This window comes from Phalacrocorax carbo, chromosome 2 (genome assembly GCF_963921805.1).
Source record: "Phalacrocorax carbo chromosome 2, bPhaCar2.1, whole genome shotgun sequence".
NCBI lineage: Eukaryota > Metazoa > Chordata > Aves > Suliformes > Phalacrocoracidae > Phalacrocorax > Phalacrocorax carbo.
The window spans coordinates 115,441,833-115,458,348 of record NC_087514.1 but is presented as its reverse complement, the minus strand read 5'-3'; the positions used below and the strand labels follow the sequence as shown (position 1 = coordinate 115,458,348).

Here is a 16,516-nt window from a genome sequence, read left to right as displayed (position 1 = left end):
AATAAAAAGCTAACCTTCCTAGATCCTCAGCAGGAGATTTGCCTTCCAATCTCTATGCCCTGCTTTGTACCCTCCCACACGCCAGCTCTTCCTTCCTCTGCTGGGATGAACCTCAGCCGAGTATAACCCTTATCTGTGCAAGACCAAACATTTCCTCTGTACCTTTCCACAGCAAGTCAGACCAACGTTACACATATAACCTTCTTTTGGCCATATAATGGGTGAGTTGTTCTTCAGCAGGAGGCACTGGAGAAGTCTGTCCTCTGCAGCTTACACAGTGCAGCCAGGATATGAATCTCAGCTTTTCAACTGATCCAGACTTTTCCTTAGGAAATAAACGATGCCCTGGAGCAAAATAAATGAACTCTTGCAACAGGAGTTTCATAGGGAGTGATTGGATAATTGATTGTTAGTACAATAAAAAGTAACTGATGATGAGTTTGTGGACTCATACATAATTTTAGTGCTGTGACAGATACCTTAAAAAAAAAAAGGTAGGAAATGGGAAGAAAGTTTGGTAGGATACAGTGAGGCTGATCTGTTTTTTTAACTTTTGTTCTTGCTTTCCTAGGTGGGGCTGAGTACTGCAATAAAAAAAGCAAAAAATATTATGAAGACTTCCAAGGACCTGGTAAGAAATCAGTGGCATTAGGGTGTTTTACACTGTACTTGCATATTATCAGGAGTGAGTCCTTCCTTATTTTGCCTGGTTGTGAATCCACCTGATCAGCATTGAACTGAATGCTGACTCACTCCTACCTGGTATATGATTTGCTCTATCAGATGACACTGGGAAGAGGGAGAGGGAAATAATAGGAAATTATCATATCCTATGAAATCATAGGAAATATGAAAGTATGGGGACAGCAGGAAAAATACTCCTGAAAAATGCAGACTGCTTGTAGAGTAGCGATAACTGTCTATATCCATCCAAGACATAGATTTGTGTCTGAAATTCATGCAGCAGCTGAGGATCTCATCTGTGAGTGCCATAGTTTAGCTTCACATTGAGATGCTTGCTTGTACTAGCCTAACTCTCCATTGGTGTGGCAGCCAGCCTTAAAGCAAAATACAAGCAGATACAGATTTTTTTTTAGTTTGTTTTTTTTTTTTTTTTTTACAAAAGCAGGAATTTCCCACTCAGCCTTGCCCTGTGTTTTTCCATCCAGAGAAGCTTGCTTGCTTGCTTGCTTGTTTGCTTTCGTCCTTCCTTCCTCCCTTCAAACTCCTTGCAGTGTTTATTATTGCCTCTTGTTTCATCCTTCTTCCTTGGCCCCTATCATCCCTGTCTTGCCCTTGTAGCATATGTAAAAGGGAGCCTCATGAACCCAGCCATTGCCTCAGAGCACAACGACTACCCTTTGGGGTTGTCTGAAACTCAAGAAATGGCCTAAATGCAAATCCCGCATATTTTTCCTTTATTTGTGAGGGCTGCCTTTGCCTTTTAAACTTGAAAACTGGGATTTGAAACCTTTCCATCTCCGCCAGTTTTCAGATTTATAGAGGCTCTCTAAAGGGTAGCAGAGAAGGGAAGGGCAACTTTTATTCTGCTGGGCTCACTTATATGAGTCAGCTCAGCCATAGAGTTTGCTTCCAGTTGTCTTCAGGCACTTAATGCAGAGCAACTGTTTTTGCTGTTTGTAAAGAAATTATTGATATTGCTTCTTCCTGAATCCTCACTGTGATGCTACTCACAAAAGTGAAAATTGAGGTGCCTAATTAGCCTTTGGACCATTGCCAAATTGCCAAGCCAGGGAAATAAACAATGCCCTGGAGAGACGGGTCTCAGCTCCCGCAGAACAGCAACCAGCAGGATCTTATTCATTTTCCTTCCTATTCAGTGCTGTGCTACGGATGGCCTGAGATTTCTGCTCAAATTACATGAAATTTCTAATCCTCTTTCCCCGGGTGCAAGTCCCCACATTAACACCTGCAGCGAGATGCTCTGAGTCAAGGAGGTCCTTCTGTTAGCCTGTGCCTGGGCACAGGTGTGGGGATAAAGAGGGATCAGCATGCAGGCGCTGCCCCTCAGGATGCACGGCTCCTTTGGTCCCTCGTGTGTGCTTCTACCCTTGGCATTTTGGGCTGCATCCTCTGCTTGACCAGCGCCATCTGGCCTTCGTGGGCCATGCATGCCATGTCCTTTTGGGCTCTCCTGGGTAGGGCACAGCATGGTTGGCATCAACCTTTGAGTGCAATAGAGTCTCCTTCCATCTTGCCTCTACTTTCCCATATCCTCAAAGCTGCTCCATGCCGCAAACACCTCTCTCGATCTCCATCACAACACCCTTGGCCTCTTCTTGTTCCTAGTTGCCCATTTACCAGTGGGAGGGACAGGCAGACTGTGCCCCAGCTAGAAGCAGCAAGGTCATAGCTGGGTTTCTCCAGTCAATGTATTTCTAAACCTACATAACTGCACAATACAAGGTCAGCTCAAATTAGAAGAAATATCATGTGGCTGGTTGGGTCTCTCCTGCAGTTATTCCTAGCATGTTCCCTGTAATGACCCTTGCTGAAACTTATTTTAAAGCTAGTGATACCATAAGTCGGCAAATATAAGAACCCTCTAAAACTCAATTTGTAGTTTTAGAAAGCAGGCATTCTTTATTGCGGCACCGGGCGCACAGGAGATCGCTCCACCTAGAGTGTGTACCAAGTTGCTCTACTATAGGCGTTATATGCAATCAAAATATACAGATTCATTAGATTTCTAGGAAATAATTACCACATTAATACTATTCTTGGAATTCATTAACATATGCAAATGTCCCCAACGCAGGTGCATTCATGTTCATTGGTGGTCTTCCAGGGTCCTCTGGTGGTCATTGATAGTCTTCCTCACTGTGTCCACTAGTTGAACTCGGTCTTTGGGCATGCTCAGGTCGTTTTTGGCTTGGTTACACAATTCTTACTGATACTAAACTAGCTTACTCTATACATTTCCCTTATTTATTCTACTCAAGGATACAGCGTCTCTGGACTCCCTTCTATCTGATCACATGTAACAAGTTCTAAGACTATCTTATTCGTAAAGTATTCCAAGTATTTCAAAACTTAGCTATGTTGCTTCAATTAGAGGAGGACATATGTTCTTTGGAAGCTGGTGTCAGGTATCACTAGAAAATTTAAAACGACATTTCTAGAGGCATTACTGCATCTTGCAAATCCCCCTTCACCTAGATTGTAGTTAATCTCATTTCAAATCCAGAAAAACGATGGAGCTTGTAGCCCCATATTCCAGAGCTGCAGTGTGTGATGAAATAGTAAGATCACCTGCACAATCTGAACGCTGCCAAATCACGCTCTGTTCACCCGCCCAGGCTGATATACATGCCAGTAAGCAAGGGCTAAAGCAGCTGGGGAGCTGTCACTGCTTGGGGAGAGGGTTGCCTGGCTGAATGTGTGGGTGAGGATCCAGAAGTGCCCTGTCTGTGGTAGGAATCTCTGCATCCACACCAGTGGAGAAAGAAAAACATTCACCGGGCCTCTTTCTTGCTCTGAATCATGCTGGACAGAAACATGACATTGTATCTGTTCATTCTTCCCATATCTGCTATTTTGGTTGCTTTTTCCCCACTGTGTTTGGGGAAAGCCTTCTGCAGCAGTTTTTTGCAAGTTAGCTGTCCCCACCTTTGCTTGGCAGCTGTGTGTGACTGCGCATAAAAAAGCAGTGTGATTATGGCTGTTGGTAATGAGAATGGGAGGTCTGTCTGGCTCCCAGGGGTTTGTATTTACTGGGCATTTCTAAGGATCATTGTGGGTTTGGGAAAAAGAAGATGTATTTTCCAGATGTAGAGATGCAGTGAAAGTGGCTACAACCCAAAAAAATCTAATAAATGTCTCCATTCATTAAAAATAGTGAGCCATCTGTGAGCGACTGGCTTAAACCAAACACCAACAAGCATTAGGGGCTCATTATTATTCTTTTTTGTAAAACCAATTAAAATAATTACAGAAATGTCATTAGGGAATTTTAACAGGCAAAGAATAAAATATTGGTGTTATCAATCACTGTGAGCACCTCTAGCACTAACTTTCCTTCTGGATGGAGAAGATACTAAGAGGCATCTTTGAGCAGTAGCAGTGAAAGAATGACAAGCGGAGTTACAGCTGTAGCATTTAATGAAAGCAAGCACCATGCATGCAATCCTGTCATGAGTACATGGTCCCTGCAAGTCACAGCCTGGCAGCAGGAGAAATGGGAAGACACAGAGGAAGCCAAAAGGGAATTGCAAGTCAGAAGGGGGTATGAACTGGTCTCTTGCCCACCCACTCAAGTTATGCAGGGGCAAGTAACCCACGTCCTCCCAGAAACACATCTACAATTGTAGCCTGGCTGAGCTGGGAAAGAGCCTGTAGTGCCTGCTCACTTGTGCTCGTGCACTCTCTTGCTTGCACATGCAAATTTTATCCCTTTTTTTAAGCCTATGATCCTTGCTGCCTTTTGAGAGTTGCCCAAGACACCCTCAAAGAGCAGACAAACTGCTCTCCTGCACACTCCCAAGCAAAGCTGAAGCATTATGTCCAGACCTCACTGTCCCACGTGCTGTGAGGACACATAGGCTGGGGAGCCAAAGACTGCTGTGCTCTGGGACACTGCTGCAGCTGGTCCTCAAAGCCCATCTCAACATCGCCCATACCACTTCCAGGGCACCATCATGCCAACTGTTCCCACCAAAGTTAGGCAGTCTGCTGGGGCTGCAGGATAGTCTTCCTTTGAAACTAACAGAGCTTCAGTTGGTAATGATTTTCAAATGACTAGCTGAGAAAAAGGCAGGAAAGATTTTATTCTACTTAGAGCAAAATGTACACTTTAAATACAGCCTGCGAGCAGAATGAAAGAAAGTTTGCTTTGCATGCTGTGACTTAGGCTGAAGTAAAAATCCAACAGCTCAGATGAAGACATGGCAAGTCTTAGCCTGATGGCAATCTTTAAGAGCCTCTAGTGCTTTTGTAGGCAGCGCTGAGATTAGTCCTACATGGAGGAGGTGGGGGAAGTGGTTTCTTTCCTCCTTCCAGGAAGGTGTACATGGGTTTGCAAAGTTTTTAGAGAAAAGCTGGGATCCTGCTTGTGCACCTGTTGTGTTCTCTGCCTACCTGGCCATATGTGCGTATGCACACTCAGAGGGCAAAGATGACGTCTGTGTCCCTGCTGTGCTGCAGGAGGTAGCCCTGAGGCAACCAGGCTGTCAGGGAGATTAAATACAGGGATATGGATGGATGGGGAAGAGCATGGGGCAGCTGGAGCTGCAGCAGTGGGACTAGGTTGGTCTTTCAGCTCATGGAAAGGCCCTACTTCTTGCTGTGTTTGGCCATTTCTATCCAATTCTTTTGTGGTTGTGTTCTGGTTTATCCTTTGACTCCAGCACCTCCGCCATCTCATGGTCCCCTCCAGCCAGTGTGACTCCAGCCTTGTCATTTGGGTGTGTTGGACAGCGCGGAAGAGAGTTGATTGGTGGGGGGCAAGTTGCAGGTTTCTTGCCTCTTGTCCCTCTGACTTTCCTCCTTTTTTTCTCCTCTGATCTCTCTGTTTTATCCTTCAGAAAGTGTACTGTCATAGCTCCACCTCTGGCACTGAGGGCTCCCCCACAAGGCACCACTTTTCTTGTTCTTCACCTTGTTGCTTGACCACTTCAGCCACCAGTGCAAATGTTAGCAGCTATCTTCATAGCAGGGTTTCTCCCAGCGCCTCTCTCCACACTGAGATCTTGGCCATGACATATTGCAGTGGCTTGGCTGACCTGCTGCTCTGAGAGAAGGCAGCATCTCCCTCACCCCTTGTTACCTGTCCAAGCCAACACCTTCCTGCCTTCCCTGGAGCTGCAGAGCAATGCCCTATGCTCTGCTGCACCACAGCACCGCTGCCCCACTGCCCTGCAGTGCTGCCTTGAAGTTCTCCCTCATCGCTCAGGGCTTTATATCCTGGGTTACTGCCCCTCATGGTGTTTAATAGCCTTTCATTGTCCTCTCCTGTGCTGTATCCAACCTTTATCTTCTGTTTTATCTTAGATTTGTGTTGTAATCTCATTAGGACAAGGTCCTTTTTTTTTTTTTCCTGTGTGTATAAAGTGTGTAACACATGGGAATAGATCCAAGGATAGAGCTCTTAAGTGCTGTGGCAATATAAATAATTACCCTTCAGTGCATAAAGTTATTACTATGTCCATCTACCTGCCCACCTACCCTATATTTACATGCTGAATGCAGCCTTAGTCAGTACAGTTAATTAGACTGTGCACCAACTTGATATTTATAGGCAACATAAATGCTCTTGGTGTTTAAAGACCACCTGAGCTTACAGTGAAGCCACAGTAGCAGAATGTTTTGAGGTTGATCACCAATGCAGTGCAATGTTTCCACAACTTGAGCATTCATCAGCAAAGTCTCTTTCAGCTTCTGAAGATTCCTGGTTACCTGGGACCTCAACTGGATTAGCCCATGGTTATGGTTTACAATGTTGAAAGAGTTTATCCTGCAGCAGCTGTCTTTTACAGCTTGCAGGTCTGGCCAATATAAAGTCTAGTTATGATATTTTCAGGTAAAAATCTATTTTAAAATGGAAGGCATTCTATGCACATGCTGAATCCTCCCATTTCTCATCTCTTTGGGATTGCTCCTGACCTTCAGCTTATCTACCCCTCACCACGCATGCAGAAACCAGCCTCGTGGCCCACAATGCGCTGCTTTCTCTAGTTTCACAACAGGTGTCAGATACCATACTGTTTATCAAACATGGAACAGTAATTTTTACGAAGAGTGAAAAAATTTTGGTACATGAGAGGAGACAGTTTCACAGGAGCTTCTTCCTTCTTTTTTAATTTTACAGCTCTTTGAAAGCAAAAGTGGTTGGTTTATAAAATGTTCAGTGGAAATCCTTAAGTTGACTGTTGTGTCAGGTCTAAATCCTCTGCCATGTAGCATCCTTAATTGAGGCACTAGAGTTTTCAGATGTTTCTAGGCAGAAAATACATGATTTAGCTCTAGACTTTACTGACACTGACTATCCCAAGCCATGATGCCTCTGTGAACTAATGCATCCATCTTCTTTTATTTTCTTCCCTTCCAGAAAAGCTTCACAGGGTTCTCAAGTATATGTGCATTTCCTCTTCTGGCTAACCTGTGTGAGAAGATTAAATAGTACGTATAGTTTTCAGTCCTTAACCAGAAACAGAATATGGTATATTTAGTTCTTTCAAAGGAGAAATATCATCCTCAGCTTCACAAAGCTTCCTATAATTCTGTTGGTTTCCTTCATAAAACCACTGTTTGAGTAGCATAGAGGGAGGTTACACAGAGTCCAGGTAAGTAAGAATCCTTGGAGGGACCCCTGTGCTTTTTCAATACTGTCATGGTTTAACCCCAGCTGGCAACTCAGCACCACGCAGCTGCTCACTCACTACCCCCTGGTGGGACACGGGAGAGAATCAGAAGGGTAAAAGTGAGAAGACTCATGGGTTGCGATAAAGGCATTTTAATAGGTAAAGCAAAAGCCACGCACGCAAGCAAAGCAAAACAAGGAATTCATTCACCACTTCTCACCAGCAGGCAGGTGTTCAGCCATCTCCATGAAAGCAGGGATCCATCATGCCTAACAGTTACTTGGGAAGACAAATGCCATCACTCTCAACATCCCCTCCTTCCTTATTCTTCCCCCAGCTCTATACGCTGAGCATGATGCCATATGGTGTGGGATACCCCTTGGGTCAGTTGGGGTCAGCTGTCCCGGCTGTGTCCCCTCCCAACTCCTTGTGCCCCCCAGCCCGCTCGCTGGTGGGGTGGGGTGAGGAGCAGGAAGGGCCTTGACTCTGTGTAAGCCCTGCTCAGCAGTAATGAAACCATCCCTGTGTTATCCACACTGTTTCCAGCACAAATCCAAAACACAGCCCCATACTAGCTACTGTGAAGAAAATTAACTCTATCTCAGACAAAACCAGAACAAATACTTAAAATATTTGCATAATTTTAGTGGGTCACAGAGGTCAAATATACAACACACTCAAAGATATGACACATCCAAGAGGGAGCGAATTTTCTCCTGAGATTTCCTGAGACCAAGAGACTTCTCCATTACATTTATTCACCCAATGTGTGCCAGTGGCACAACACAGGAGGACCACCAGCACCTATATAATTCCATGAGGCAGATTAATTAAGTGGCAGTTGCAAAGTGTAGGAGAATCTCAAGGTATTTAAGAAAGCTGGGAGGATGGCAGATAATTTTGAGTCGGTTGCTGAGAACGGCAATGGACATCAGCCGGGCTATTACTCCTAGGGCGTATTTGTCAATGTACTCCAATGAGTTGGAGGAGGATTCAAGCAAATCTAAGAATAAATGAGTATTGTCAGCAGTATATTTTGACTGATTTGACTGCTGAGACTAGCTTGGTCACTTATTTCTTCTCACATAACTGAAACTGCAACTATCAGGAGTTTATTGGGAATGGACTGATTAACACAAAATATCATGTAAGTGCCTTTGAAATATAAGTCAGGACAATAATCTGAGGCTGAGTCCTGTGAGTTCAGACAGTAGAAGCAGGAATCAAATTGTATATCATATGTTGTATTGAATGTGTTCAACTCTTCTGATGTCTTTCTTTTGTACACTCTTCCCCACCCCCACACCCTTCTTTCTGTAGCTACAAAAGACAATGTTTGGCAGTTGGACTTTTTTAGCTGGTCTGGACTGCAGAGAAGAAGTAACCCAAAGCAGCACATGGAAATTATTGATTACAGCCAGAATAAGGGTTATAAGCCTCACCAGGAGCACGTCACCTGTGTCCTTCGTATCTTCTTTTTTTTATCCTTATGCTCATGCAGTGTGAGGAACCCACCCTCATTGCACCTATTTCCTCTCTAAGCCAGGTTCAACATCTCTTGTGAAGTCAAAAGGTTTGAAAAACTTGGAAAGAAAACTTTCCAAGGAAAGGTTGATTAGCATGTCATTCAAAGAGTGCTGCCTCCTGGGCCAAATATGAAAGACTGCTCAATGTAAGTGAGCTAAACTGTGTCCTGTAGCCAAAGAGGGGTGCCACACTTGGGCAGCACCATGTGAAAGCCAGCGTATGTCCACGCTAAAAAGGAAGGGGCACAGAGCTGACACCATCTTTTTAACACCTGCTCCAGGTACTGCTAAAACCAATAGGGTTGCCAGAAACAAAAGCCACAGTGGGAAAAAAAAGATGTAATTTTCAAAGATTAATGTAATTAAGCACTGTGGGGGACCACTGAGGGCTCAGGTCTCCATTACTCAAATCAAGGTGAAATACTTTTCTTGAATATGTTTGAGCATGGCCAGAAGGTTGTGGGACTCGATACAGAAATTGCAAGATGAGACTCTGATCCTCAGTCAAAGCATAAGGCCACCTGTGAATCCAGCATGTATGGTCCTTCTTCATAGTAAATCCACTTTTACCCTGTAAAATAAACTGATTTTTTTGTGTGTGTGTGTGTATAGCTGCAGCCTGGTATGCAAACTGCAAGTCTTCTAGACTGAACACAACAGGAGAGAGAGAGTGTAAAGACTTGAGGGATGAATATGAGAGAGGGTATTTGCCGTTTTTGTTTTTTTAATAAAAGAAGGAGGTTAGTTTCCATCAGCATTAGGCCCCATTCTGCAGCTTTCTACCTTTCCCAGGTAGAAGGACTTCTGCCAGGCTGAGTGTAGTATTTACTTCCAAAAATGATGGTCGCTTCTACCACAGATTTGATGTCCCAGTTTATTTTAGAGACTGAAGGTTCGACACTGCAGCCATACACGAGTCCATCAGCCTCACCTCCAGAGCTCAGTCAGCAGACATTGAAAGAAAACAGAATTTGCTCCTTTGCACAGAATCACTTTGCTGAAGTACAAGCATGGAGCTAAAATTGAGTATGGAGCTGTGAACGACATGCCAGCTATTATCCATTCTGTGTGTTTTACTGTGTTTTTCTCTTTCTGAATAGGTTCCCTTCCATATGTTAACACTGCATTTGTTGTTTTTGTTTTTTACAGCGTCATAAGAAATAAACTGCCTTTTGAAGATGTTGATGGAGATAAATTTAGTACATTCCCGGTAAGCAAAGCCTTTCCTTTGGTACAGTAATCCCTTGATAATGAGAATATCTATGGGATTCCTCCTACTTTCTGCAAAGCCTTATTCATTCATGTGAAAATAGGTATAGGAGTGAAGTGAATCGAAAGGGTTTTTGTCATAAAAGGTGGTGTTTTTTCTGGATGAAAAAACAATCATTCATTTATTTCACCTAGGGAGATGCACACATAAAGCTGTGCTCCCTGCAGAAGCAAATTGCTCTGCTGCTGAGTGGTCTGTTTACTGAATTAATAAGAGGTGAAATAAAGTCATATTAAAAAAAAAAAAACCAAAACAAATTATATTGCCAGCTTGTCTTATTTCTGCACCAAAGTGCGCAAGGTGTCATTTATTAAAGCTTAGCAAAGGGACCCTGGAATACAACCCATTTACTGGGTTTTATTCCTACACCTTGAGTTAGATTCTCATTTTAGATATTTTAAATTAAAAGTGCAAGAGTAACAATGAACATTCTATCTGTGTGCTTCTCCTGGCTTTCAGACGTTGAGGGGCTATCACTGGCGAGGCAGAGACTGCAACGACAAAAACACCACCATGTACCCTGGCAGACGGTAAAGCTTTCAATTATTTTAAAGTATTCCTAGTAATTGTGGCTTCTTGAACAACAAGGTCCATATTTCATTTTGGCTGCACTCTAAGGGAGCACATCACTGCTCGTTGCTTGATTTCACTGTGATGGAGACAAGACAGGAGGATTGAGACCAGGGATGGAGCACATTAGCATGAGGGGCGGTTCACAGGTTTCTTTCCTTTCTCTGAATTGTCTGCAGCCAAAACTGGTCAGGCAGATTTGGTCAGACAGACCAAAGGTAGGGAAACCAAGCTGCTGAGGCTTACAAACCTGATGCCACTTGAGCTAATGTGGGTTGTGCCTACTTTAGTGTGCAGCAGGGCAGGAGGGCAAACAGTGGTGCTTGTAGCTGGCTGCTGAGCTCCAGCATCCAATCCTCATGTTATGTTGGTGGAAACATAAAGCTAATACGTGCCCTTCTAAGTGAATTTCTTCTAGGTGAATACCTCACAGCTGCCTGAGCATGGACTTCCATGCACACCTGAAACAGAGAGCGCAGGCAGTGGTGACAGCGTGGCCTTGAACAAAGTCCCCACTCCTGATATTTTAACCTGAGCTCAAAATATTCTTTCAAAGATAGAGCTGTCCTTTACCATGAGTTTGTTAAGAAGTTCTTAACAGGACTGTTCTTAAAGCCTAGGCATTAATGGCCTTGTGATTAGATAAGCTGAGTTTAAGGGTATGAGCTTGGAGGAATTACGTGCCAGCAGCCTGGGCAGCACACCTGCATTAGGAGAAATGGGCTTACAGACTCCTTGTGTGGTGCCAGACTGAATAGACGGAGTCTCCCTGTAAAGGGACCTGAGCTAATTATGCTGTGTTATGGGCCAGAACACATCCTCATTACACATCACTGAATTTGGTGTGAGGGGCTTGGTGGATTTCAGTGAACACTTAAAAGCGAGGAAAAGGGCAGGGGAAAAGGACCTGTCTTCTGCAAAAATCATTCCCATTCACTTTGCCTAAATGAATATGCAGACTAAAAGTGTAAGTTTCATTCAGCAACTTCCAGTATTACCTTTAAATTACTATTGCATTTTGCTAGGAAAAATTGCCTCTCCTGGATTCAAAGGGAAAAAAAAAACAACCCTTCTGTGCAGAAAGGAATTTCTAATTATTGTATATTCTTAGGGAAATACGGCACAAAGTATCCGATTTCCTCAAAAGTCCCTTTTGCTTTATTATCTGTAACACTGTATATCCTTTTGTAACTGTTTTAGTCCCGATAATTGGGATGTGAAAAGTGACTCTAACTGCAATGGCATATGGGTAAGTAAATGAAGTTATATTTTATGCTTCCTTCCTGATTGCTGCTTCTCCTTTTTCTTCCTTTTGAATTAGTCTGCAAATGTTTTGGTTTTTTTTAAAAAATTTATTCTGGTTTATTAACTGGTTTGGATTAGTCCTATTTATTTACTGCCTTTGATATTCCAAGTAATAAAACTGTATTTATTAAAAAATAGGGAAACATAGGGGAAGCAGTTATGAGAGAAGGTTGTTTATTGATGCTTATATTTATTTAAATTACAGCTATTATAATTAATTTAAATGTACATATACTTATTAATATAATGTAATAGAAAGCATCATTATTATGATACAGTGTTTCCTGCAGGCAAACGTTCAAGAACTGAATTCTCAGCCTCTGTTTTGCACTGCCATTTTCCAGACACTAGACAGATACTATCATCTGCCCCTTCTCTCCTCCAACAGGGTGTGGATCCAAAAGATGGAATTCCCTATGAGGAGAAATTCTGCAAAGGTAATTCTTTACAATCACTACAAGAAACAATGTCTCTCTTGTATTCATTTCATAAATATCTTAATATTTTCATGGTCATTGCCAATGTAGGGGAAAGACAACAGGCTTTACAACTTCATGAGAAAGGCAAAATGGTAAAATCATTTACTTTTTTTTATCCTGAGGTTGGGCAAAGATGAAATGTGAAAAGCACAGGCTGCTGGTAATTTCCTGTTTGACCCATTGCCATAAATACCAGCGATCACGCTGATAGTTTTCTGGAGAAGGCCTTAAAGAGAGGTAGTGGTATCAGCTGATCTCCCTGACAGCAGTGTGGGAGCCTGTGTATACACATACGCACAGATAGCACCCTTACTCAACAGCCGTGACTACAGTTGCTGCTCACCTTGCCTTACATTTAAGTCAGCATCATGGGGATGAACCATTGCCTGGCAAGACTTTTCAACTTTTTTAGATGAAAGTCAATCTACAAATGCTAAGTAACATTAATTATAAACCAGCCAGATTGTTCTAGCAGAAATACTCGTATGAGTAGCACATCTACCACCCGGTTCTGTTATAAGGAGCTTTGAGCAATTTCCTGAGTAATCCTATGTCCCTAAATGTTTAAGTACTTTTAAATGCATATTCTATGGGTAGTAAAAATAAATATTGGCTGCACAGCAGAGCCTCTGCTGAAATAACACATCCATCCTTAAACACAACCAGGATTTTTTCCTTAAACACAACCAGGATTTTTTCTGATTATCAGGAACTGGCCCCGTTTTTCATGCTGAGTCCCCAGCTGTTTCTGTAGGGTTGTTGGTACATGCCTGATAGCCAGTTTTTGCTGCAGATGGAGCAAAAACCCCATTGCAGGGTCAGAACATTTCAGCCACGTGAAGAGTGGGGTAGCCAGTCACCCCGTGACTCCGTCAGCTGCCATTGCTGTTGCTCATTAAGCATTGCTCTCCACACTCTGTTTCGGTTTGCTCTTTCTGCTCATGTGAGTAACAAAATGCATTAATTAGGTGCAGGCTCACAAGGGGTCGTGCTGTTGGGAGACTCAGCCGGCGCTCACTTCCACATCCCTCCCGAGTGGATGACCGTCACGCAGATGTCAGCGGTGAGGAATCATGTTCGGGTTGCCAAAACAACTATGCCACTGGTTGCCATTTGCTTTCTTCCTTGTGCTGCAGGCTGCCAAGTGGAAACAAGTGCAAAATTGCACTTGCACTGGAATTTATAGTTATGGTCTCATGTGTGTCCATACCTTCCCGTGGCTGCTCTTCTGAAGATAAAAAAGCAGAGCCCTGTGCTTCCCTGTTGCTTCTCCGACATTTGTGCAATTGGGTCAGGGAAGAGTTTGGCTTTGGTGGCCCAGTGCTGTGCCAGAGACACAAACCAGGACATCTGGCTTTCCTCACACATGCCTGCAGCTCAACGAGACCTGTGCTGTCTGTGGGATCCGTCCTGCCATTAGTGGGCTTGTTGGTACAGCTTCTTGCTGTGCAAGCGTTGCAGAAGTGACCCTGCTGATAGTCCAGGAACTTCTGTTTTAGGGATCTGGCTTTGAAATTATGTGTCCTGGGTTGTTTTCCCTCATCTGTGGCATATGTGAAATAGGTCTAATAACTCCAGCATTCAGGCTCTGAGGCTTGTTGAACAAATATACCTGCAGGTGTTCAAGGGTCTTCCAAGGGTTTATAATGGACTTGTCCTAGAGGGAAGACTTTCTGTAGTGACTGTAAAATATCACTACCACACGGATGTCTATCTTTGGGCAGTATCCCAGCATTTCCCATTTTCAAGCAACAACAAAATGCGCCGGACTGTGAATTATGCTGAGCCTCAGCTGTTGCAGTTCACTGGTGTGGAATGAAATAATTAAGGGGAAAAGATCATTCCAGCAAACTGCAATTGAGGGGTGGAGATAAACGTGCAAGTATGCTCCTGCCCATTGCTGTTGTTTCCTATTCCAAGCTGGTGTCAATCCCTAGCTAGAGAGACTCTGTATTGCCCTCCTCTGCACAAGCGTTTGTTGCATGGGGGTGAGCAGACAGATAGATCATAATCGCCCACCTTTGCTGGTGAAAACCTGCTACTTCTCCACTGGTCTCTATAGAAGAAGGACATGGACATTTTCTGGAGAACAATACTTATTGCGAAATGTCAGTAGTTACAGTGCTGTTGGAGGTCTGAGAGTTTTGTGTATTTTCCCACTTTTGCTCCCAGAGCTGAGCTGATCGAAATGTTGCAGATTAGCAGTTGTTTTTCTTTGTTAAACATTTATGAGCAACGATTAGACAAATTGCACTGATGACAGAGCTGATGATGAGCATAATAAATTAACACTAATGATAATTGAGATTATCTTGTCTAATAAAGATGGTAATAATACTGATGGTGATGATGAATCTGGCAGAAATGCTGGTAGCAGGGCCATGTAGGCAAGAAGAGTTTTAGACTATGTCAGCATTTTATTATCACTGTAATGAAGGTTTAGAAAACATTTCTCTTGCTTGAAGCTTGTTGGTCAACTAGCTGGATGGGTTGAGGGGTGGTAATGGCATGCAGAGGCAGAAGCTTCACAGTCAGGAGCTGGAATTCAGATTATAAAGAGAGTTTTGATGGCACTTTGTTGCTCTCTGATGGGCGTAGAGCAACTTGCACAGGAAGGGGACTGGTCCTCTCTGTGTAAGGCCCAAGAAATACATGCTTTCAGGGCTCAACTCCATCTGGTCACTGTGCATGGAAGATCAAGGACTGGTTGGAAAGGGAGAAGTGTGCTGCTTTCCTTTGCAGAAAGGGTGACTTCATGTTAGAGCTAATGCCCTGCACTGGGGCAAGGAAGGCAGAGACATGTGCACTCTGGCCTGTCATAGTCACTCCATTCGAAGTACATAAAATAAAAGGAATTAAGATATCACTGGAATTGGAGAAGCTAAATACAATATGTGAGTAAGTAAAAAAGAAGCCTAGACTTCACATGCAGAGCCAGAGCCACTGCAAGCCAGTCCCGGGAGAGGTGTCTCTCATGCACCAGCATGAGATACCAGGGCTGGCACCTGTTCTGGGCCCAGTAAGAGAGAGAGGCATTAAGGCATTGAAAGGCAGTTCCTGCCTGACCAACCTGATCTCCTTCTCTGAGCAGGTGACCTGTCTAGTCCATGAGGGAAAGGCTGTGGATGTTGTCTACCTGGACTTTAGCAAAGCCTTTAACACTGTCTCCCACAGTATCCTCCTAGAGAAGCTGATGGCTCATGGCTTAGACAGGTGCACTCTTTGCTGAGCAAAAAACTGGCTGGATGGCCGAGCCCAGAGAGTTGTGCTGAATGGAGCTAAATCCACTTGGCAGCTGGTCATGAGCGGTGTTCCCCAGAGCTCAGTTTTGGGCCCAGTCTTCTTTAATATCTTTATCAATGATCTGGATAAGAGGATTGAGTGCACACTCAGTAAATTTGCAGATGACACCAAACTGGGTGGGAGCATTGATCTGGTCGAGGGTAGGAAGGCTCTGCAGAGGGATCTGGACAGGCTGGATTGATGGGCCAAGGTCAATTGTATGAAGTTTAACAAGGCCAAGTGCTGGGTCCTGCACTTCGGTCACAACAACCCCATGCAACGCTACAGGCTTGGGGAAGCGTGGCTGGAGAGCTGCCTGGCAGAGAAGGACCTGGGGGTGCTGTTTGACAGCCGGCTGAACATGAGCCAGCAGTGTGCCCAGGTGTCCAACAAGGCCAACAGCATCCTGGCTTGTATCAGAAATAGTGAAGCCAGCAGGAGCAGAGAAGTGATGGTGCCCCTGTACTCGGCACTGGTGAAGCCACGCCTTGAATCCTGTGTTCAGTTTTGAGCCCCTCACTACAAGAAGGACATTGAGTTGCTGGAGTGTGTCCAGAGAAGGGCAACGGAGCTGGTGAAGGGTCTGGAGAGCAGGTCTTATGAGGAGCGGCTCAGGGAGTTGGGGTTGTTTAGTCTGAAGAGGAGGCTGAGGGGAGACCTCATCGCTCTCTGCAACTACCTGAAAGGAGGTTGTAGCGAGGTGGGTGTTGGTCTCTTCTCCCAAGTTACTTATGATAGAATGAGAGGAAATGGCCCCAGGTTGCA

At 44.0% G+C, this 16,516-nt stretch overlaps 1 protein-coding gene across 1 annotated transcript in view; it reads left to right on the top strand.

Moving 5' to 3' along the window:
• The window catches only part of AOAH (acyloxyacyl hydrolase), an 87,246-nt gene that overhangs the window by 28,334 nt on the left and 42,396 nt on the right, over nt 1–16,516 (top strand). The window contains exons 6-12 of the mRNA XM_064443944.1: nt 572–631; nt 7,067–7,137; nt 9,995–10,055; nt 10,575–10,645; nt 11,886–11,934; nt 12,379–12,427; nt 13,438–13,532. Coding sequence (XP_064300014.1) covers nt 572–631; nt 7,067–7,137; nt 9,995–10,055; nt 10,575–10,645; nt 11,886–11,934; nt 12,379–12,427; nt 13,438–13,532 — 456 coding nt within the window. The remainder of the gene's footprint in view (nt 1–571; nt 632–7,066; nt 7,138–9,994; nt 10,056–10,574; nt 10,646–11,885; nt 11,935–12,378; nt 12,428–13,437; nt 13,533–16,516) is intronic.